The sequence below is a fragment of the Lampris incognitus genome, chromosome 2, assembly GCF_029633865.1.
Source record: "Lampris incognitus isolate fLamInc1 chromosome 2, fLamInc1.hap2, whole genome shotgun sequence".
Lineage (NCBI taxonomy): Eukaryota > Metazoa > Chordata > Actinopteri > Lampriformes > Lampridae > Lampris > Lampris incognitus.
Window position 1 is genome coordinate 33,868,319 of NC_079212.1, and position 24,358 is coordinate 33,892,676.

Consider the following 24,358-nt stretch of genomic DNA (forward strand, 5'->3'; position numbering starts at 1 on the left):
CACATTCAAACAGACATACATGTTGGATGCGTATGGTCACTGCATCTCCCTCAACCCCCCCCCCATACACACACACACACACACACACACACACACACACACACACACAGTCCCTGAGGGATAACTGAGCATGGACATCTCAGTATTGTTTGTTTGCGCTAATGGCCACCTCCTACATGTAGCCATGGTGATGACAATTCATCAAATACAATTGACAGCGAGTGATTAGAATGGAAACATTATAGGAAATAAAAACGCAGAAAAGCGATTAGAGTAGACAATGATAAACTGATATTTCAACAGAAACAAACCAAATAGAGCAGGCTTAGATATTCTTTTCTTATTTGCCATCAGTAGTAGACAAGTGTCAGCTGGTGCATCAATTACTCCTTGTAGTAGGAGTTGTTTTTTATACAATGAGACTGCAGTTGAGCGAGTGACAACTAGGTTGGACAAGACAGTCACTAATAACCTGAAAGGTTAAAAGGAGGTCAAAGAGAGAGCAAGAGAAACGGTGGAGAGCAAAGGCGAGAAGTTGAGAAAGAAAGAAGGAAAGAGGTGGAAAGTAAAGCCAAGAAGAATGGGTCAGAGAAGGAGAGATGGCAAAGGAAGGCTCAAGAAAGAATGAAAGTGTGTGTGTGGGGGGGGGGGGCAGAATTTGCCTTACATTTATGTGATCATGCTACAAGCCACGTTGACCCCAAGGTTTCAAGCAGCAAACAAACGAGTAGTGCATTGGTCTACTCCACACAATGAGTGGCCTTATCATATCAAGAAAGCATCTACCAGTGCGTGCCACTGGATTTTTTTCTGACACGTCTCTGGAGGTAGAGGCTGGCGACCAAACTGGTTTATCTAAACTGATAGATCACAATGACAAGACTGGTCTCCAAATTCATTTCGCTGCTGCTCAGAGGTGGAGTTGCTGGCAGGGGATCAGCTTTTCATCATAACATAAATCCCCTCATCCTCTGTCCCTGAATATTATTTTCTCTGGCAGCACGTTGGTCTAATATGATAGTTCTACAGCCAATGGGATATCATTAAGTCCTCCAATGCCACCTTTAAACTCCTGACTTCTGGTTGCTTGTAATGTTAGCAGTGAGCAAGGAATTAGAGCTTGTTCTGCAGTTGCATCCACCTCTTTCATTCATGACCCTGTTTTATACCCTATACATTATCATAGACTAGGTAGTTTAAAACAGGAGTCAGGAATTACGAACACCATTTGTCATTTCGTTTCATGCACTTGCATATATGAAATGAAACCAAATGCTGTTTACCCCAGCCCACAGCAGTACAACACAAAGACAAAAACATCTGAAAAATACAAGAACACGCATATCCAAACTAACATATATATATATACACTACCGTTCAAAAGTTTGGGATCACCCAAACAATTTTGTGTTTTCCATGAAAAGTCACACTTATTCACCACCATATGTTGTGAAATGAATAGAAAATAGAGTCAAGACATTGACAAGGTTAGAAATAATGATTTGTATTTGAAATAAGATTTTTTTTACATCAAACTTTGCTTTCGTCAAAGAATCCTCCATTTGCAGCAATTACAGCATTGCAGACCTTTGGCATTCTAGCTGTTAATTTGTTGAGGTAATCTGGAGAAATTGCACCCCACGCTTCCAGAAGCAGCTCCCACAAGTTGGATTGGTTGGATGGGCACTTCTTTGAGCAGACTGAGTTTCTGGAGCATCACATTTGTGGGGTCAATTAAACGCTCAAAATGGCCAGAAAAAGAGAACTTTCATCTGAAACTCGACAGTCTATTCTTGTTCTTAGAAATGAAGGCTATTCCATGCGAGAAATTGCTAAGAAATTGAAGATTTCCTACACCGGTGTGTACTACTCCCTTCAGAGGACAGCACAAACAGGCTCTAACCAGAGTAGAAAAAGAAGTGGGAGGCCGCGTTACACAACTGAGCAAGAAGATAAGTACATTAGAGTCTCTAGTTTGAGAAACAGACGCCTCACAGGTCCCCAACTGGCATCTTCATTAAATAGTACCTGTTAGAGCCTGTTTGTGCTGTCCTCTGAAGGGAGTAGTACACACCGGTGTAGGAAATCTTCAATTTCTTAGCAATTTCTCGCATGGAATAGCCTTCATTTCTAAGAACAAGAATAGACTGTCGAGTTTCAGATGAAAGTTCTCTTTTTCTGGCCATTTTGAGCGTTTAATTGACCCCACAAATGTGATGCTCCAGAAACTCAATCTGCTCAAAGAAGTGCCCATCCAACCAATCCAACTTGTGGGAGCTGCTTCTGGAAGCGTGGGGTGCAATTTCTCCAGATTACCTCAACAAATTAACAGCTAGAATGCCAAAGGTCTGCAATGCTGTAATTGCTGCAAATGGAGGATTCTTTGACGAAAGCAAAGTTTGATGTAAAAAAAATCTTATTTCAAATACAAATCATTATTTCTAACCTTGTCAATGTCTTGACTCTATTTTCTATTCATTTCACAACATATGGTGGTGAATAAGTGTGACTTTTCATGGAAAACACGAAATTGTTTGGGTGATCCCAAACTTTTGAACAGTAGTGTATATATATATATATATATATATATATATATATATATATATATATATATATCCAAACTAAATGAAAAATCACTGTCCAAGGGAAAACAGAGCAATATCATGGATCAAAGATGCGTTCCAACTGCACTGATAATTCCCATAGAATTTGGCTAACGTTGTATTGGATGCTATGCCAACTACGGTGGTAACCAGGGGTCTGTTTGGTTTTTAATACTTAAAAGTCAGTGCATTTAGTCAGTGCACATATAGGTAACTCCACACAGAGGATGACCTGGGACGACCCCCGAGGTTGGACAACCCCAGGGCTCAAACCCAGAACCTTCTTGCTGTGAGGTGAACGCGCTGACCACTGTCCTCTGTGTAGAGTTTGCATGTTCTCCCCGTGCCTGCGTGAGTTTTCTCCGGGTGCTCTGGTTTCCTCCTACAGTCCAAAGACATGTAGGTCAGGTGAATCGGCCATACTCAATTGCCCCAGGTATGTGTGTGTGTGCGTGTGTGTGTGTCAGCCTGTCCAGGGTGTCTCCCCGCTTGCCGCCCAATGACTGCTTGGATAGGCTCCAGCATCCCCGCGACCTTGAGAGCAGGATAAGCCATTCAGATAATGGATGGATGGACACAGGTAACTGCTATACAGACATATATACAGTAGACTTTTTCTACCGTGATTAAGGGTACTCTGGTGCATCCAACAGATCACAGACCATTGGATGTTACGGAAAGAAGAAAACTCCCTCTCAGATACTGTTGTTACATTACAGTAAATAAACACTGTAGGAATTTGGACTGACAATTGCTGACAAGAGGACTAAAACCTGTTATTGAACTATGGTCAAAAGAAAGCAATGACTAATAAATGATTGCGTCTTCCCTACTGTGCTCTCTATATATGGTCACCCTGCATAAAACCTGCACTACCCTGTAAATAACTCTTATTCTGTAAACAACATCTTAAAATTCTAATTTAGTTGTTTGCAAATACAGCTCTTGCCACCCAGTGCTGGGCATCAGGGGCTGTCATGTGGTCTCACATTCAACTCTGAAGTGGTATTGATTTCACCTTATTGCACCTTACATATATATATAATTTTGTTATTCTTAAACTTTTACGTTAATATTTATTTTATTTTTACCATTTTTATCTTTTATTTTCCCTCTTGCACCAACATACCAAGACAAATTCCTTGTATGTTCTTGTACTTGGCAATAAATCTGATTCTGATTCTGGAATTGTTCCAGCATTTCATTTAAATGCTGACTATGTCTTGATGCATGCTCAATAATCCAGGTATAGAAATCCCAGAAAATTGAATCAGTTAATCTGGACACAAAGTTTAGTGGGATAAACGTTTCATCACTTGGTCAGTCTCAGCTGACTGCAGGTATCCCCAACCTTATTCACATTGCCACCACCACTAATAAGAGTTACAATGGCCACGTGTATTATTCACAGAGGATTGGGGAATAGCTGCAAAAACTCTTTCGAGGATGAGGATGTGCACATCCTTTATAGGGAGGAACACTGGTTTGAAAGGGGAGTCCAAGAGGCCATCTATGTGAAGAGGGAACGACCATCCTTGAACTGAGGAGGGGGGCAAAGAGTACATCTGTCGCCATCTTACAATGCTGTGATTGCAGCTTTTCCTCAATACTCTGAATAGTACACGTGGCCATTGTAACTCTAATTAATGGTCACAGCAATCTGCATATGAAACCTGTGTTAGATCACCAGTTTCGGTTGTTAGGCAACTGTACTGTTTATAAGGGTGGGGATACCTGCAGTCAGCTGAGATTGACCAAGTGATGACACGTTTATCCCACTAAACTTTGTGTCCAGATGAACTGATTCAATTGTCCAGGAAATACTATGTATCACGGCCTTAATTGCTTAAGCATCGTTCAATTTATGAGTTTATTCTGCACTTCAAAATGCCTTCACATGCCAAGACTGACTTTAGAATTGAACATCAGAAGATGCCAAAGGTTTTTCGACTAAAACCTGTTCAAATAAATTAAGTATACACGTGAACTCAAATATTTTCATGCCAAAATAAAGACTCATTCTAAATGGAGAGTGCTACTGCCTGACAAGAGACAACTGCTCACACAAAAATGAAAATAATGCCCATTATGGGTTTCTTTTGTGGCTCTGAGATTTCCCTCAACGTTTTCTTTAAAAATTCTCATGTATATGAATAAAAGACTCATTAGGGCTGCACGATTATGGACAAAATGATAATCAGAAATTATTTTGATCAATATTGAGATCACGATTATTGTGAGTTTTAGAGAAAAAATATATTTTCTTTTAAAATAATTCTCCTGTGGGTCGGCGGTGGTGTAGTGGTCTAAGCATTGGCTTTGTGTGGATGCAGTTGCCCACTGTGGACCGGGGTTAGCGCCTCGGTCTCGTCAAATCCGACTATGGCCAGATTCGATGAAGCAGCAATAGGCCCTTTTCACAATGACGTGAATTAACTTCCGCGAAGCAGGTTATCTTCACTTCTGTTTGCGCCGTAGATAACTCATGGATGTTGAGATGACTTCTGAAAATGTAGGAATGCTTAGCCTGAAGTAACTTCGAAAGGTAACGTTAAGACTAGCTAATCATAGTCATATGATTATGACTATGATTCTGTCTGTCTTTCTTTAAAGTAATTTTTTCTGACTGTCTGTCCATCCGTCTATCTATTTTTCATAATACTGCAAGTCTTATGACACATAGCATGGCTGAAATATTTTAGTTTTCGTCTCTGAATGGTCGACAGAAAGATCATATTTGTTCCGAGTTGCTGTAGCACACTTTCATTTGTTCGTTTTTCCATCCGACCTATTCTCAGCAAAGAGCAGCAAAACCACATTTCGGCAGCACTGATTTTCTTTTCATCTATTTTAGGCAAAGTCCATCCTTCACTTCTGTTTGTAGTATCTTCATTTTCAGATTGGTTGAGATGGCGTGATCTTTCTAAAAGTTATTTAGTTGAATTCAAGATCTCTCTCTCTCTCTCTCTATCTGAACATCTCTCTCAAGATCTCTCTCTCTCTCTCTCTCTCTCTCTCTCTCTTTCAAGAGCTCGCTTTTTTTTCCTCACTATGATTTAAAGTTATTGCCTTTAACATAAGTTATTTAGCATAATCAAACAGGTACCGTTCAATGAAGAATGTGTAGCCTTTGTTGAGTTTGGACCGTTTGGTTAATGCAAATGTTTCGGCAATCCGTGGTACCTCATCTAGCTGTATTTCAGGCAGGTTTGTGAGCGACTGTGTAAACTCCATAGTCCGTCCGGAAGTTAGCATACCCTGCAAGGAGTCAGAACAGAAGTTCTCTGACGTCATGTGAAAAGGGCCTATAACTGGCAACGCTGTCTTCGGGAGGGGGGCGGAGTGGGTTTGTGTTCGTCACATGAATGCATCTCTGGGTGTGTCGGAAAAAGCAGTGGTTCGGCCTGGATTCACCTTGTCACGGAAGTGGGGAGGCGTCTCCTTTGAGACTGCCGGCCGGAGAGATGCAATTGGCGAACGCATACAGTACGAGGGTGGGTATTTGAATTAGAATAGGGAGCGACTAGCCACTAAATTGGGAGAAAAAGGGAAAAATCAGAAATAAATTTGTAAAAAAAAAAATTCTCCTGTGTGGTCTTGTGAGAAAAAAATGACATTTACAAGCATCGACTATTCATTTAAAAATTACCGTTGATGTAATGGAATTGTCAGGCTCAAGTACGGCTCCATTGTTCTGCTTGACCAAAGGTCAGTGGCAGTCACAAAGTACTCGACAGCTGTGACATCGCTCTCTATTTCCCCTCGACGTTTTGCATACAGTGCAGGTAATGCCGCTTTGGAAAAATAATTGCGTGAGGGGATCACACACCTTTTGTCCAGTGTGTTGGCCATTTTCCTGAAGCCTTCATTGCTCATAGTGTTTATTGGACACATATCTTTGGCCAAATGGAATGCGATTGCATTGGTTATTTCAGTCTGTCTTTGGGAGCTGGATGGATACAGTGACGAACTGTACAGGGTTGCTGTTATGGATGTCTGAGTTGACGTTGGACAGGGATTCAGTGAGCTAACATTAGCAACGTTATTCTTCTTGGCCTTCATACATTCAAGGTACTGCAGTTTGTGGTGGTTTTTTCAGGTGGTTGAAAAGATTAGTTGTGTTGCTTTGTGGCACACACACAATTCTATGGCACTCTTTGCATATGACTTGTTCTTGGTTGACATCACTTGCTCTAAATCCAAAATATTTCCCAACAAGGGATGATGATCTGTTTCGAGGGACAAGCTCTTTGCCTTTTGCCTTCTGCTCCAGGAATTTGATATCCGTTTTGCCCTTACTCGTCTACTCTGGACTGCAGCTGCAACAACCAGAAACTTTTTGCACAGGCTGCCGCTGCAGAGTTGGCACTTAAAGGGAACAGTTGTGATTGGTAAGGCGGTTAGTTTAGGAAGCGCTTGATTTGATATACAGCGGAGCATTCCATGAGCGGAGCACGCATTGTAAATGTCAATATCGCAGTCGATCATATTCAATTAATTGTGGGAAGCCAAAATCGTGATCGCGATTAATATTCGATTAATTGTGCAGCCCTAAGACTCATACATGATTATTAGACTGCTGACAAGACAAAACTAGCATTCTTCAGAGCCTGTGTTGAAAGTATCTTACTTTATGGGTCGGAGACATGGACCATGAAAAAAGATTTTCAGGCGAGACTTGGCGGAACATACATACTTATGAGAGTTAAGAACATCTCCTGGCGGGAGCACAAAACCAACGCTGAAATCTACGGTGATACACCACCTATCTCAACCACAGTTGCACAGGGGAGAGCACATTGCTACAGAGCAAAAGATCAGATTATATCCAACATTATCTGTATGCGTCTCCCATGTCCTAACAGAGGAAGCAGCCTTTCAACTACATAGACTGTATTTCAAAAGACACTCAAATAAATGTTCAAGACCTACCAAATCAAATGGGAAACGGAATACTGGCGTGACATTGTGAATGCATGCTTGACTGCGGTCAAAGGATGATGAAACTGCTAACCGATGAATTTAAGCCAACAAAAAAAAAAGATACTCGAGTGGACGTACAGTGCACAGGAATCCTTCAATGTGCCTTGATAAATAGCCTTGCATAAAAATCTCCCATTTATCTTCTGTAAGATCTGGAAGATGAAGACCAACTAGGAACAGAAGAGTCTGTTATGCGTCTCCTGGCTGCGAAGCTTTGTTATATTCTGTCAGGGTTACTGAGACGTAGTGTATGCCAGTCATTGCTTCTGCAAACGTTTCTCTCTATCCCCCTCCACCTCTCTTCTCGCTCTTAAGATATCTGCTTTATCCCCCAGTCCCTTGGAAAATCCACATCTTTTATCCTCACTGGGAATCGTCGGGCCTTTCCTCCACCAGGCCATCACAGGGCCGACATAAACAAACATTCATACCTAGGGACAATTTAGTACGGCCGATTCACCTGACCTACGTGTCTTTGGACTGTGGGAGGAAACTGGAGCCCTCGGAGGAAACCCACACAGACACGGGGAGAACATGCAAATTCCACACAGAGGACGACCCGGGATGACCACCTGGACTGAACCCAGGACCTTCTTGCTGTGAGGTGACCGCGCTAACCACTGCACTACTGTGCCGCCCTCTACACTTCATAGTTCAACTTAATTCCAACAGGTGTAAACAATATGGAGTCAAGCTTTCACCTGCTCAGGGCTTTTCATGGAAAGAGCAGGTTACTCAGTTATTATGTTGACAGTGCTGGGCAATATGGGAAATATTATCATGATAATCATTGGGAATTTTATGTGATTTGAATGTAGGCCTACATCATATATGCTTACATATGCAAAAATATCATGTTTATAAATCCAACTGAGGTCCATCACGCATAACTGTTTGGTAAAGTGTCATGTCAAACCAAAACTAGTTTTGAAACAAAACTCCCTCCAATATTTCAGACCTCATTATGTGTGAAATTTTAGGTGAGAGACTGTCACTATCATTAATCTAGACAACAATATTGTCAATTACAAAATGAAAATATCCAAATTTAATCTGAGTACAATACCACTGATAGACGATAAACAATAATATTGAATTGCCCACCCTTTTTTGTAAACTTAAAGGAATTGTTCTGATTTTTTCCAAGTTTATCCCTATTTTACACTCACCACTCATGTAGTACATAGCTGGGTTTCATTCACACAAAGAGTGCATGATATGTTGGTCATCTTATCAATATCAGCCAATAATTGCTTAAAATATGTTATTGGTGCACATTTCATATTCTTATCATTATCAACAGGTAATCTCCACTAGTGGAAACTAAGACACATGGTTATGATCCAATGAAATGGAAAATGACAGCATAGGTATCAGCTGAAATGACCATGAAAATGATCAGTTATTGGCAAATATTGCACTATATTGGATCCCTTATTTTCCCAGTCATCCAGCCTTTTCTTCATATTGGACATGCAGCTTCAGCTTGCCTTTGACTGTTCAATGCAATTAATGGCGGACAAATCCACAGTGCTTGTTCAGTACAAAAAAAGCACTCTATGCTTCAGCCAGTTAACATGGCACTACAAGCAGTCTATCATAGCAAATTCAAATTGTCATTTGAAAACTTTACAGTCGTTTTTACAGTCAGTATGATTAAACGGATGGATAACTGTGAAAATGAAACCTATAACTATGTACTACATGAAAAGTGAGTATAAGGTAAGGACAGAATTCATAAAATACAAACTATTCCTTCAACTTACTTCAATTAAAATTTTTAACACTGGTCCATTTTTGTAGCCCTGCTTACTATAGCAGGTCTTACTTATCTTCATTATGTTAAGGCATCCTAAACATTAGCCCAATGCCACTGCTTAGTGATTGATAATAAGATCAAACTCTGGGCATCTCCCCCTATGATGGAGGCATATAAATTTGTATTCACAACAATGCCCACTTTTGTCAAGGAGCTTAGGTTTACGTTGTGATCCTGCTGTGGATTTAGTTGGCAAGGGCCAGACAACCCTCGCAATGGTAAATTGTGCTGTTAAGACCATACTGTCCATATGAGCATACATTAAATAAACAGCTATCTACTTCATTTACATTTCAGGCATCTATCCGACACTCATCCGGAACAATTTCCTGTAAGCGCAAATAGAAGGTTAAGAGCACTACAATGAATCATTTCATTACAAGAAAGCGCAGCCTAACAATAGTTGACTGATAAGAGGAAAGGTGGATTTTTTTTATTTTGAAAATAATGATTTATCAAGAGAGAGAAATGAATCTCAGATACAAATGCTATTAGTGTTATACAATAGCCATGTTCATCTTAATTAATTACCTCTACCCTAATGAATTCCGTTTTAATCCTGGGTTGATCAAAGCCTCTTCTGCCTGTAGAGGCCTGTTGTGGGCTGTTAAAACCTAATACAGTATTCCCCAACAGCCTGATTTTTTAAACTACATTATGGGTCAGACCCCAAAATGGGTCTCCAGCTAATATCTGGCAACACATGACATGAGCAGTAACGTGTTTCATCTGCTTGAATCCAAGGGTGAGAGAATCAATTTCTGAGTCCTCAGCTGTACAAGGGAATAACATGGTGAAACCAGGCTTGAGCTTCGGTTATAAATAACTTGCACCATTAAGATTCTCAACATTCTCAAACATAAGTAGTGTTTCTGTGATTTGCTTCACATTTGGTTATACACAGATATGATTTAAATAATAAGTTTGATATTTTGTGATAACCCTTATCCTGCTAAGTCCCATGTGCTCCCTCTTTATTAATTAAAATGTTAGTGCTTTTGGATTTGTGGTCCTGGAATTATGGTTTTATTCTACTTTAACATGCGTTGCAAAATTTAAATAATTTTTCACATGTACTGAGTTTCTCACAAATCTCTGTAATGACACTAAATTGAACAAATTGGACACAAAAGTCTTGGCTCTGTGAAGACAGAGAGCACAAACTTCTCAGTTTAGAAATTTGGCAACGCAAGGAGGATATTAAATGCTGCCAACTGTGAAAATTCACTGAAAATTTCCATGCCTACTTTTAAGCGGCAAGTTTGCAAATGTACTCCTTTTGTAAAGAGTTCCTGGTAACATGAATGTATTTTTAGGACCAAAAAATAGTAGCACTGTAGCGCTCTGTGGGTCCAAAGGCTAAAGCAAAGGTCAGGCAGCAGCACATGATGTCTTTAGCTATACAGGCCTGTGCTGTTCCCTACACACATTTTGGAAATGAGGGTCCCCTGGGGCCAGTGTCTACTAACCAAGTTGAGTAATCCATTGTCATGGATGTCCTGCGTGTGACCCTACTGCATCTAGGGAAAAGCTTCCTCCGTGGGACAGTAATCCAGAATCGACTTACTCTTCTTGCAGCGGACTTTTATGATTTAAGGAAAATATTCACAGCCGATTTCTTATCAGAATGTTCTAGTAAGAGTTACGGTTGAGTATTGTTTAGATTTAGATTTAATTGTTCCAATTCCGGTTTGGCTTCTCAAATCCAGCTCCAGTTATCATGATTTTTTTATGGGGGGGGGGGGGGCGGTCCAGAGGCATTAACTATCATCTCAATGAAGCAGGTAGGGTTCAGACACTATATACCATAGTGTTTCCCTTACCTAGGGCTTTCAGTTTTACTTGGGTGGGCTGCCCAAGTATACAATTAGCTGTTGTATAATTTCTCTTTTTTTTTCAATGAAAAAAAAAACGAGTGCAAGGTGCTAATGGTACTAACACTAGCTGAATTTCGGTGTTAAGACGACTGGGACAGAGAGAGAGACATCAAAAATTGATCAATCTTTGTCTTAAATCATTCTGTAGTAAATGCTTTACCATATTGACGATTCTTACCCCCTTGCATCAAATTACGTTACTAAATCAATCAATCAATCAATCAATCAAATCAATCAAATTGCATTTTATAAAGCACTTTTCTAGCTGCAACAGCCACTCAAACAATCGTGTTTTTGCTGTGTTGCTATTTTCTTTAGTGAAGTTCACAACACATTTGAGTGTTGTTCTAGTCAGCAGTGTCATAAACAGTCTACATGCATTGTTGACACACGACATAACCAGTGATTAGGACATTAGGTCAGCAGGTCATGGGAGCAGAGTAAAGCCTTTTTAAACACTTTTAATGTTCAATGTATTTCACTTATTTCGCAATAGCGACTGAACTACCCTTTTAGCATCCAATAAGCAGCTTTGAAACTCTTTTCTTAACCAATTTATTCAAAATTTGTAACCACTTTCAAGTCAGAACCTGTTCCCATAGAGCTTGAATTTGAATAGGCATGAATCAAGTCATACCATATCTGTAGGTTTTTTGATAGGCGAGCACACACACAGATGTGGAGACACAAACACACCCTCAAAGCCCTTGAAACTGAGGTCACAGCTGTTTGACAGTGCCCCAGCTATACTTGCACGAGTGTGGAAACCCAAAATCCCCTTCTCACTTTTACAGCCAACTTGCCTGAATCTCCCAAGAGTGATGATATATGAGAAATGTTTGTAAACTAAACGTTTGGCCAACATTGCCTTCAAAAGGGCCGGGTATTTATTATGACTCAGGATGGATATCTATGCAGTATCTTACACAATGAAAGAATCAAAAGGAAAATTGAAAAATACTACAGAAATAAATGGAGCAAAAACCTGTTTTTTTTTCCTCCCAGCCAGAGCACATGGTAGTTTCCAAAATTCACAAGCCATTTTCGGTATTTTACAAGAACACAACAAAAAAATTAATTTTAAAAAATGACCAAAACGGCTAGTAGGGAGACAAACTTCACCAGAAACAGTCATAATTTACCAGCATGGTGTTGGTAACTGGTGTCAACTCCTTATTCCCTTGGACAAAATCATTGGCGAAATGCCCCAACACTGCCCGAAATATGTACCCCGTGCATCACTGGACTGCACGAGATATGCCTGAGATAGATACAGAGCTCATCAATGCTGAGCTGCTCATTGAGAAAACACAGAACCTCCATTCACAAGGTAACAGCCCGTGGCTCTACAGCACACTGTGATCTGATCTAGGTCATGTTGCTCTTAGCAGCTCATAGCAGGGAAGAGCTGCTATGGGCTGAGCTGTGGAAGCATTTGGATCTTCTGCCTGCCTGCCTACCCATAAAGCAAAGGAAAAGATCTGAAGTGAGATGGCGTGTGTATTGTGACTATCAATACTTCACTACCCCGCCTCCCTGATAAATCTAACACATGTAAGGTGTTCTCATTCAGGGCTCTATAGTAACATTGTTCCCGAAGCAACACTTTACAAATTTGGGAGCAGTGACAAAAACAGAGTGAAAATAGGCCAAATAGACAAATGGCACTCTTTGCTTTAAATCTCAAGTTGCCAGAAACTTCTCTCTGTAGTTATAGGGAACAAGAATTCAACATTAGGCGCACATGCTTCCAAGATTCTAGCTCTTCAAATCCTGCCTTTATCCTTTTGTCATTGTCAATGCAGAAAACAAGCAAAAATAAATACAAACTTTACAAATACAATCAGTAGCTCCAAGTTCCATTCTGTGCTCTAATTTCAGAGAATTTCAGCAAAAACATTCTATGTATTATGCTTACATCCTGAAGCACCAATTTTGGAAAAAGGGAGCTGAAACAACACTGAAATTGACAACTGTCTGAACAAATTACCCACTGCTGACAAACCAAGTGCTTAAGGATTTGACAGGATAAATTTCAACTTTAAAGTGGAAAAGCAAACAAAATATAATATCCCAGTGGTCTGAGTGAAATCCAACCAAAAAAGTAGCACAGTAAGAATAAGACCTATCTAGAATGATATTTAATCATGTATGAAACCAGTAATGGCCTTAAATTCTAATAGCTCAATGATAGAAAAGAGTGAGACAGGCAGATGAGGACTTCCTCTCTAACTTATCTACTCAATGGGATATTGTGGGTTCAAGTGTAAAAATTGTGTCTGGAAATATGGAGACTGTCATGTACACTGAGAAATTGCTCCACCTTTTCTACACTCTCAAGAAAAAGACCAACAAACTGAGTACATCAGTGACAATGTTTTCAGGCCTTGCCTTCACTTTCTCAGGCGTTGCTTTCACTCACTTTTCTGCTTGCTTGTCTCTTAAGTTTCCAACCATCTTTTTCTCTCTCACACGCAGTAACACACTCACATATCCACTTTATCACCACTTCATTTGACCAGCATCAACTTACGTTCAAAGTCAGAATCATCGTCATCTTCATCATCCTCTCCGTTGGACTCTGTCTGCATCGGCTCTCCGTCAAACATCACTCCTTTTCCCGGCTTGCCCCCAGTGCCAGATGCATCCTGATTTCTGGTGTCCCGCAAACGGGTGAAGTACTGTACTGCAAAATCCACCAGGTCTGACGGTCTTTGTCGCAGGACCTCCACAGTGTAGCCTTGCAGCAATTCTGTCAACCCCACCGGTATCTCAATACTCATGGTTGTGTGTGGCTCGGTGGCGGCGATTGCGATCTAGCTACGGACGGAGAGATGATTCACAATTTGTTAGCCATTTGAGTAATAATTTTTTTGTGTGGATAAGTGTCTGTATGTCTGCAGCCATATAAGTATTTGGGGATAATGACAGCAGTGCTTGGTGGCTAGACTGGAAAATAGCAGTTTAGAAAACTAGTGCAATGGTAATCATGTTTGAGTGGTTGACAGACGCAAGGACAGCGATGATCTACATGGCACTGTAGCTATGCGATATTGTCAACGATGAGCAGCCAACTAATCTAGCGCTGAGACAGAGCACAGTTCCCACGCCTGCACCCGTCTGAAAGAAGAAGATATAGGCCTAACGTTAGCTGTGGCACGAAAGATAAATAGAAAAGACTACTTTATCACATATGTTAAAGTTAGGTGTCGTTAGCAAACGAGTTTTCAACTTCAGCGGGTTGACGACTATCGCTATGGGATTACCTAGCCAAGTGCCTACTCGACTCTACCTTATGGGTAGAGTATCTAATTGTAGTTAGCTTTTTTTAAATATCGCTAGCTTAGTGTGCTAACAAATCGGGGGGGGGGGGGACAGGTTAGCCACCTTACCTGAGATCATGTATCTCGCTAAAAGAAATTCCTATGACAAATGTGGCAGATGTGGAAGTGTGGTGCTCCATTGTAATGCAGCTCACTTTTACAGCATAGGGCAACTGCTTTCAACCTACTGCAGTGTGTTAACGTTACCTTTCACGGAAACCTTTCCCCGTTAGCTGTAGTGTGACCAACCGGTCGCGGGGAGATACGCCGCAGATAAGCGGCAAGCTGGATAAACGTTGCAAGCAAATCCAATAGTACCGGACCAGTAAACCGTTTCGGTAAGGCAACTAGTTAGCTAACTCTACTGTATGTCACTTACGTGCGAATCTGTCTCCCCGGCTAAACTAGCCAGTCCCCTCCTCGATGTCTTCCCTGTCCTCTTCTGTTTCGCCTCTTCTTCTTAACCCGTCTCCTTGCCAGTGTAGCGACAGTAACCCTCCGCTGAAGACGCTTATCAAAACGTTATAACCCAACGAATTGACGTTAGCGTTTATCGAGCTAACGTTAGTGAGTCAAATCTTGGCTTAGCCAGCCAGCCGTAGAGCGATGCTGGCTAGACTGAAAAAAAGCGCTCGACTTCTCCGGTTCAGCCTCTGGAGCTACGTCTACACTCCGGGGAAGAGGGTGGGACTTGATACGGCAGCGGGGAAAGCTGGCCAGCTGGCTAACTAGCACACCTGCTAACTGCTTTTTAGCAACCGCTTGGCGATTTCCACTCTCCGCAGCACGATAACTAGTTCAGTGAGAGCCGAGGGACAAATCCAGAGCCCGACGCTTGGCAAACTACACAAAAACCGGAAAAAATATCCGACAACTCTGACACGAAATACCAACGAAAAGCTACTCTGGAGGTTTTGTAAACGGATAACGGGTCAAGGATAAACAAATTCGGTGGACATCCGGTACCGGCCTCGAGGCAGTCCGCTGGCACTCCACTGGCACTGACTTTCCCCGGGGCGTGGCTAACTCTGGACAATCTGACATTGAATGATAGGCGGTTTCACCAATTACAAAACAGTCATCGCGTACCAACCAATTGAGTCAGGGACTCGTCAGTATAGGGCGGGGTTAAAACGAGGTTTCTGAAGGTCCCCAATAAAGCGCCGCACCTAATTTATCGGTCTTGTCAAATCATAAGATTTGTAAAGGTGAACGCACCCTCAGATCTGTTGCAAACCCCACTGAATCGGTGAAGATCATTCTTAGGGCGGTGGACAAGTTGACTTGATCTTTTGCCATCGTGTGTCAGACTATCAGGCCATATAAACAAGACTTGCAAGATGCAGAGCACTCGGATTTGTACGCCAAAGATTTGTACCAAAGATGCACCCATCGAGCACGCTGTTTTAAGTAAATATACATAGGATATTTTGTAATACACGTGTCTAGTCTGAAGGGATGCCGAAGAAAAAAATGAAGACGAGTGAGACACCTGTTGTAATTCAACGTCATACACTTGTCAATCGTTTAGTTTTCCCCATTCTCCAAATGTAACTGAATATTTTCTTAATTCTTACCCAATGAACTCAGACCTCGAAAATGATTTCACGTTGCCCTTTCATATCTCTCCGCTTTTTTTTGCTTTTTTAAAAAATATTTTCCTCAGGCAAAGGCCTAGAATCAATGTCCCCTCTTAAATAAATCAGCCTAAGGGAAGATTGCAGTGTGTTCCAGTAGATCTTCACTAAACTAAGAGGCTTGCTTAAATACCAGCACAGACCAGGTAATGCTCTCAAGTCTCCAGCTTCTCCTTCGTCCTCACTCACCTCGCTTTCATAGACCTAAAGCCGTTGCCATGGCCACAGGAAACCCAGATTTAATTTGTCGAGTCGTTTTCTGATTGGTTTAAATACTGTCCTCCATTGGGCATGGGGATTAATACAAGCCTCCGGTCTCCCTCTGCTGGGGGGACATATAACATGTAACACCTATGTGAAACGGAGTGCTAATTGCTGAGCAGTAAAATAATATTTTAGTTTAATCAGAGGAAAATGTAAATAGAACAACATCCTTGTGATCTTCAATCAAAATGCAAGACCCTTCGTTGTCCCGTGAGGCAAATTTGATTTAACGAGGCCCATTCAAATGCACAAGGGCAATAGAATAAAGGCATACAACTTGAAAACGCCATTAAAACAATTAGCATATTGTGGTGACCCACATCTATATAACTAGAGACATTCACCTAAGAGAGAATGCACTTCCGCTTCCGGTCCAGAGAGTTCAGTGTCGTTGTCGAAGATATGACATGTAAAGTTGGAGCTAGTAAACTACCTCGACTACGTCTACTCTCACGTCTCCTGTCTCGTTGTTTTCTAACTCCACATTGGTGACCCCGACGTGATCGAACAACTAATACGAGTATGTTTGACAACGACGACGCCGGTGCTAACAACATGGCTATTGCTAACGCTAGCATTTACACCGCTACTGTGAAGCTACCCGACTTTTGGCAGCATAATCCACGGCCGTGGTTTCAACATGTGGAAGCCCAGTTCCAGCTGAGAGGGATAACGCAGGATGCAACGCAGTACTTCCACGTAGTGGCGGCGTTAGACGCATCGACAACGGCGCGAGCAATGACACTGTTGGAAGCTCCGCCAGCTGCTGGCAAGTACGATGCTATAAAGACATTCCTCCTGAAACTATTTGAACTGTCGGAGCTGGAGAAGGCAGACCGTTTACTGTCCCCGAATGGCCTCGGCGACGGCAAACCGTCTGAGTTAATGGAAAAAATGCTGTCTGTGCTGGGATCAGCTGATCCGGCCTTTCTTTTCACACACATTTTTCTGAGGCAGCTCCCCGCACCTGTACGCACAGCACTGGCCAGTTCTCCTCTCGCCGCCTCCAAGGACTACCGTTCTCTGGCTGCTGAAGCAGACAGGGTTTTCCTGGCCAACCGGCAACAGTTTGTGCATGCCCTGCTACCCCAGCAGACCGCCCCACCACCACGTGTGTACGACTATATGGACACCGCGGCTGCGGTGACAGCCCGCCGTCAACCTGACGACGGGCTCTGTTATTACCATGCCAGGTTTGGGGCAAAAGCAAAACGGTGTCGCAAACCCTGCAGTTACAGGGTTCAGGGAAACGCCAAGGCCGGTGCTTGTTAACGGCTATGGGCGCCGGCCGTGACTGCAAGCTGTTGTTCATCAGAGACTCCTTGTCGGGCCGGCGGCTGCTGGTTGACTCTGGCGCTCAACGCAGCATACTACCAGCACAAGCTGTGGACACGATGACCGACAGTCACGGCCCCCAGATGGACGCCGCCAACGGCACGTCCATTCGAACGTACGGTATCAGACATGTGGACGTGTGTTTTGGCGGCCGACGTTTCGGCTGGGACTTTGTGATGGCTGCTGTATCCACCCCGCTCCTAGGTGCGGATTTCCTCTGTGCTTTCAACCTGCTGGTGGATGTTAAAAACTGTCGCGTGATTGATGCCGTCTCTTTTGCGTCATACCCCTGCACGCTTGGGGGCGCTGGAGCGCTGTGCCTCGCTAACACACTCTCCACCGGGGATCCATACCAACGCCTGCTCGCAAATTTCCCCGAGCTGACCACACCCACCTTCTCCTCGGCGGTGGCCAAGCACGGCGTGGAACATCATATCACCACAGTGGGGCCCCCAGTTTACGCCCGGGCCCGACGCCTCGACTCGGCCAAGCTCGCAATAGCCAGGGAGGAGTTTTCGACTATGGAGCGCCTCGGCATTGTCCGCCGTTCTGACAGCCCGTGGGCTTCCCCTCTTCACATGGTTACTAAGGCCAACGGGGGTTGGCGCCCGTGCGGGGACTACCGTCGCCTAAACAATGCCACGACCCCCGACCGGTACCCCATACCGCACATACAAGATTTCTCTACCCACCTGGCGGGCGCTGCCATCTATTCCAAAATCGACTTAGTGCGGGGGTATCACCAAGTGCCGGTCCACCCACTGGATGTCCCAAAAACGGCTGTCATCACACCCTTTGGGCTCTTTGAGTTTTTACGTATGCCTTTCGGCCTTAAAGGGGCGGCGCAGACGTTTCAGCGCCTTATGGATTCTGTGCTCCGTGACATGCCATTTTTGTTTGTGTACTTAGACGACATCCTCGTGGCCAGCGCGTCGGCGGAGGAACACATGACGCACCTCAGACAGCTGTTTGACAGGCTCAGCGAACACGGCCTCATCATCAACCCAGCTAAGTGTCAGTTCGGGGAGTCGTCCATCACCTTCCTCGGGCACCACATCACTCCACAGGGGGCCGTTCCCCTCCCTGCCAGGGTTGAGGCTGTCACCATGTTCCCCCGCCCCCGCACTGTACAGTCGCTGCAGGAATTCCTGGGCATGGTGAACTTTTATAACCGTTTCCTGCCCCGTGCCGCCCACATCATGCGTCCCCTGTATGAGGCCCTGCGGGGTAAGAAGTCTAAGGACGAGCTGGACTGGTCTTCGGGGATGGACGAGGCTTTTGTGGCCGCCAAGACCGCGCTGGCCAACGCTGCGCTGCTAGCTCACCCGTCGCCTGCCGCCCCCATAGCCCTTACAACGGATGCCTCCGACTACGCCGTGGGGGCCGTGTGTGAGCAGTGGGTGGGGGGGGGCTGGCAGCCGTTGGCGTTCTTCAGTAAACAACTCCGTGAGAGCGAGCGCAAATACAGCACCTTTGATAGGGAACTACTGGGTCTCTTCCTCGCAACCAGACACTTTAGGTTCCTATTGGAGGGCCGACAGTTCACCGCTTTCGTGGACCACAAACCGCTGACGTTCTGTATGGCCAAAACCTCAGAACCGTGGTCTGGGCGTCAGCAGCGTCATCTCGCGGCGGTTTCCGAGTTTACCACGGACATACAACACGTGTCGGGCAAGGATAACTCCGTCGCCGACTGCCTTTCACGGGCGGTTGTTAACGCCGTTCACTTGGGACTCGACTACGCCGCTATGGCAGCGGACCAAGCCAAGGACGCGACCGTTCAAGACTACCGGTCGACCCCTACGGCGCTACGGCTGGAGGACGTGACGTTCGACGCTGCCAACACCACCCTCCTCTGTGACATCTCCACCGGTCAACCGCGCCCCCTGGTGCCTACTTCCTGGCGGCGCCGAGTTTTCGACACCGTCCACGGCCTTTCCCACCCGGGAGTGAAGGCCTCGACCAAATTGGTGAGCGTCAAGTTTGTTTGGCCTGGGCTCCGTAAGGATGTTAGAGCCTGGGCCGGCTCTTGTGTGGCGTGCCAACGCGCCAAGGTGCACCGCCATACCAAGGCCCCTTTGGCGCCGTTTGTGGTTCCAGAGAGGCGGTTTGACCACGTCAATGTTGACCTGGTGGGTCCCCTGCCCCCCTCCCGTGGTTATACGTTCCTCCTCACTATTGTGGACAGGGCCACCAGGTGGCCAGAGGCTATTCCCTTGTCCTCCACGACGGCAGCAGAGGTAGCACGGGCGTTCATCGGCTGCTGGGTGGCCCGTTTCGGCACACCGGGTGACATCACGAGCGACCGGGGCTCCCAGTTTACCTCGGAGCTCTGGACGGCGGTCGCTGAGCACCTGGGGATGAAGATCCACCGCACTACGGCGTACAACCCGCAGAGCAACGAACTTTGTGAGCGGTTCCATCGGGACATGAAAGCCGCTCTGCGGGCAAGCCTCACTGGCTGCGACTGGATGGACCGGCTCCCATGGGTCATGCTCGGCCTGCGTTCGGCCCCGAAGGAAGACCTCCAGACCTCCTCCGCTGAGCTGGTGTATGGCCAGCCCCTGCGAGTTCCGGGGGAGTTTCTTCCGGATGCTACGACTCCCTGGTCGGCCGCCTCTCACCTCAGTGCGTCCCGGAGCGCTGCCGGTGCCTTCGCTCCCGTTCCAATGTCTCAACACTGCCTCCCCCGGTCCTACGTCCCCAAGGATCTGCCATCGGCGAGGTACGTCTTCATTAGGCACGACAGCCATCGGTCCCCGCTGCAGCCCCCATACGACGGGCCCTTCCGCGTCCTGGAGGCGGGGGATAAGAACTTTGTGGTGGACATGGGGGGCAGGCCGGAGCGGGTCGCTATAGACCGTCTCAAGCCTGCTCACTTGGACATTGGGGAGCCAATGCAATTGGCCCTACCCCCGCGGCGGGGACGCCCTCCTAGGTCGGCCCCGGCACCTGCCTCTGTTCCTGCTTCGGCCCCGCCTATGGCCCGGGTTTCGGCCCCATCTGTTTCCCCTCCTGTGAAGCGCAGCCGTTATGGCCGCAGGGTCCACCCCCCGACTCGTCACTTGTTTTCCCCGTGACTTTGCACTATGTCATTGACTGTTCTGTTGTAGAGTCTATTTTTATGTTCATGAGTTGCGCTTTTGCTGTTTTGCATTGTTTTGTGTAGGTGAATTCTGGGGGGGCCTGTGTGGTGACCCACATCTATATAACTAGAGACATTCACCTAAGAGAGAATGCACTTCCGCTTCCGGTCCAGAGAGTTCAGTGTCGTTGTCGAAGATATGACATGTAAAGTTGGAGCTAGTAAACTACCTCGACTACGTCTACTCTCACGTCTCCTGTCTCATTGTTTTCTAACTCCACAATATATGCTATTGGAACGTATCAATTAATAAGGCTTGTCGTCGTCATCATTATCGATTGGTATCATCTTGGGCAAAACCAAGATGCAAACGATTAAAACCAGTGCCCCAACCATGCAAATGATAATCCGCAGATAGCATTTTGTTTTGATTTTTCAAAAAAAATGTGTTAAGATAACATTTTAGTTTAATCAGAGGAAAATTTAGATAGAATAACGTCTTTGTGGTCTTTATCAAAATCATATTCAGTCAAAATTAAGTCCCTTTATAGCCCCGTGAGGCAAGTTAGATTTAACAAGCCCCATTTAAATGCACAAGACAACACACTAAAGGCATACAACTTGAAAACATAATTAAAACCAATTAAATATGTTTTTGAAACATATGTCAATTGATAAGGCTTATCGTCGTCTTCATTATCATCCTCCTCATATTCCCAAAATGTGTGAACAAGCTGGTGTTGGGAGTTTGTCTGGCTTCTGGGACCGCATATCTCTCCTTATTATGAGCCATCTGCTGTTGTAGGTACACGTGAATGGAGTTGTACTTTCTACGGTGACGCCCCCATAGGACGCACGTAACATGATCCAGCGGAACACGAACGCATCATCCTTTATTCCAAGTGTTCGAGAATAGTGAAATAAAGAGGGCAGGGCCTCTTTCCTCCTCTACTCAAACATTTTCTAGCTAGCTAGCTAGCTAGATAGATAGATAGATAGATAGATAGATAGATAGATAGAGATCAGTCATAGAATAAGAAAAGCCAAAAAGAAAGTCGGAAAAAAGAAAACAAAAAGGAAAACAAAACAGCGAAAGCCAACCAAAGATAGACACCCACCTGATAGAGCAACTGAAAGTATTAAAATTATGTTTAAAAACTGTTAGGGGAAAACACAGAAGAGATGTGCGTATAACATAGTGGGGTAGAGCCTGACATTAACATCGTCGTGTCTCCCATCTCTCTCCCAAGCTTCCCATCGTTCTCCCCTATAGCGTCAGTAAAGCAGAATGCATTCAGAATAAATTAAGAGACATCATTTGCTTATCTGTAAATGGAGCAACTGACCTCTGTCTGACCCAAGTTGCCCAGTACCACAGACCATCAATACAGAGCTGTCTGTTTTCTCATTAATGCTTCTTAAAACTTATGCCTTATCATCCCCAGCCAAGTCCTCGGTTCATTCATATCTCTGTGTACGTGTATGTGTGTGTCTATGTGATACAACGCATTCTGCAAGGCAGTCATACTTACATTCATGTGCTGAGACTGCCTCGTTTTCAATGGAAATGTTACGTTGTGTCGCCCTCTACTGGTCGATAAAGCTGTGTCTCCCTGGCAACCGACTCCACAGTGCGAACTATTTAAACTTGTTCAAGTGATGTTGCTGCAGCAGTCCTCAGCCTCCGTCTCCATAGAAACCCCTGTTAGAATGGACTCCGCTGCTCATTGTACTGGGATGCGTTTATAAGAGGACCGATTAGTATGATTACAAATCCTTTAATCCTAGCAAAAGCAATTTTTTTTACATACATGCGGAACAGACCATGACAATGAGCCAGCTCATCCAGCTTTGTTAATGGGCAGTCAAATGTAGCCTTGAGAACTAAAATTCGTCTGCAAGTGGATTTTTAGGGGTCCAAGCAGCGAAGCTGGTGGAACCCTATTGTATTTGTTAGGATTATTATTATTTTTCTCCGCTAAAAGTGTGTGAGGCTCAGCAACCGTAAGTCCTAGACCTAGACCAACCAACTTTGGTACGTGGATTCCTATGGCCCCCCACTACTCAGGCACCACAAATCACCTATGTCAGCCAGATGGTGGCGCTGTAACAAAGGGTCATGCGTAATTCCCACACCATAAGTCAGATCAACACAAAACTGCACAGACCTATGCATCTGAATATGCTCTACAACTTTGTTATTGGGACCACATATGTCAGCCATATAGTTTGCCCGCCATTTTGACTTGTATTAGTTTGGGCGCGGTTTCTCAGCTAAAAGTGTCTGAGGCTCAGCAACCATAAGTCCTAGACCAACCAAATTTGGTAGGTGCATTCATACGGCCCCCCACTACTCTGGCACTACAAATCACCCATATCAACCAGATGGTGGCGCTATAACAAAGGGTCACGCTTAAAATGCCATAACTCCCACAGCATAAGTCAGATCAACACAAAACTTAATCGATCCATGCATCTCAATGTGCTCAACAGCTTTACTATTGGGACCACCTATGTCAGTCATATAGTTTGCCCGCTATTTTGACTTATTTGGTGTGGAAGTGCTGCAGCTCTACATACCACACGCCAGGACACCTGGGTTTAACGACATACTTTTTCTTTTACGGCAGTCGGCTAGGACGCAAGAAATCGGACACCGTCTGGTCCAGTTTTGGAAACTCTGGCACATGTTTCTGAAGCAATGGAAGTGTTACGACATTTAAAAAAATTACGATAATCGTCTAGGACACAGGCGACCCAAGTAATCCGACATTGTCATATCTAGTTGGAAACTCGGGTAGGCTACTGTTTCTGAAGCAAGATTCTTCAATCTTTATTACATTACCAACAGCGGTTTAGTTTCATGTTGAAACGGTAGTCTATTACAGGCTAGGTGTATAAAAGGCCCCTACGTATCATAGCGTTAATTATTTACTTTGGGTGAAGGTATATGATCATGAGGACAAAACCATTCAAATTGCTCCATAGGGGGCGCAACAGTGCCAATGCTTGGACCCCTCCCAACGCCGCTTGCGGCTTTAATTTTTATTCTTTTGTTTTGTTTTGTTTTGTTTTACGTGATTTATTTCTCACACAAAGTTTTTATTTCTTACCACATTAAAATGTCATAAAAACTAAACTATAATACACAAGTACATGGTGGGGGGTGAAATGGAGGCAAGACCACGTTATAGAGTTGTCAGAATATCCCACTCAGGTAGGCAAGGTTAGTGTTTGAACGGTCATAGTTTATTTTGTAAGAGTGGTAACCTTATGAACATCGTAATAAGTAGTTTGACATGTAGTGATTGAGAAGTAATATATCATCATAGGGTATCATAAACATATACATCTTCTTTATGTCGTATATAAAACAGCATTTAGTTGGTTTAAACATTTACATACAATGCATGATACTTTCCCTTAAAAGGA

The 24,358-nt window shown here is 44.2% G+C and overlaps 1 protein-coding gene across 2 annotated transcripts in view; it reads right to left on the minus strand.

Moving 5' to 3' along the window:
• The window catches only part of prkar2aa (protein kinase, cAMP-dependent, regulatory, type II, alpha A), a 79,321-nt gene extending 63,610 nt beyond the window's left edge, over nucleotides 1-15,711 (minus strand). Inside the window, exons 1-2 of one of the 2 annotated variants that reach the window (XM_056273213.1) lie at nucleotides 14,985-15,711; nucleotides 13,816-14,098 (exon numbers count right to left, since the gene is read on the minus strand). In XM_056273213.1, the coding sequence (XP_056129188.1) occupies nucleotides 13,816-14,065 (250 nt within the window). In that variant the 5' untranslated portion in view covers nucleotides 14,066-14,098; nucleotides 14,985-15,711. Of the gene's footprint in view, nucleotides 1-13,815; nucleotides 14,103-14,984 lie in introns of both variants that reach the window. The other variant, XM_056273212.1, reaches the window with a different exon arrangement.
• Between the last annotated feature and the right edge of the window lie 8,647 nt (nucleotides 15,712-24,358).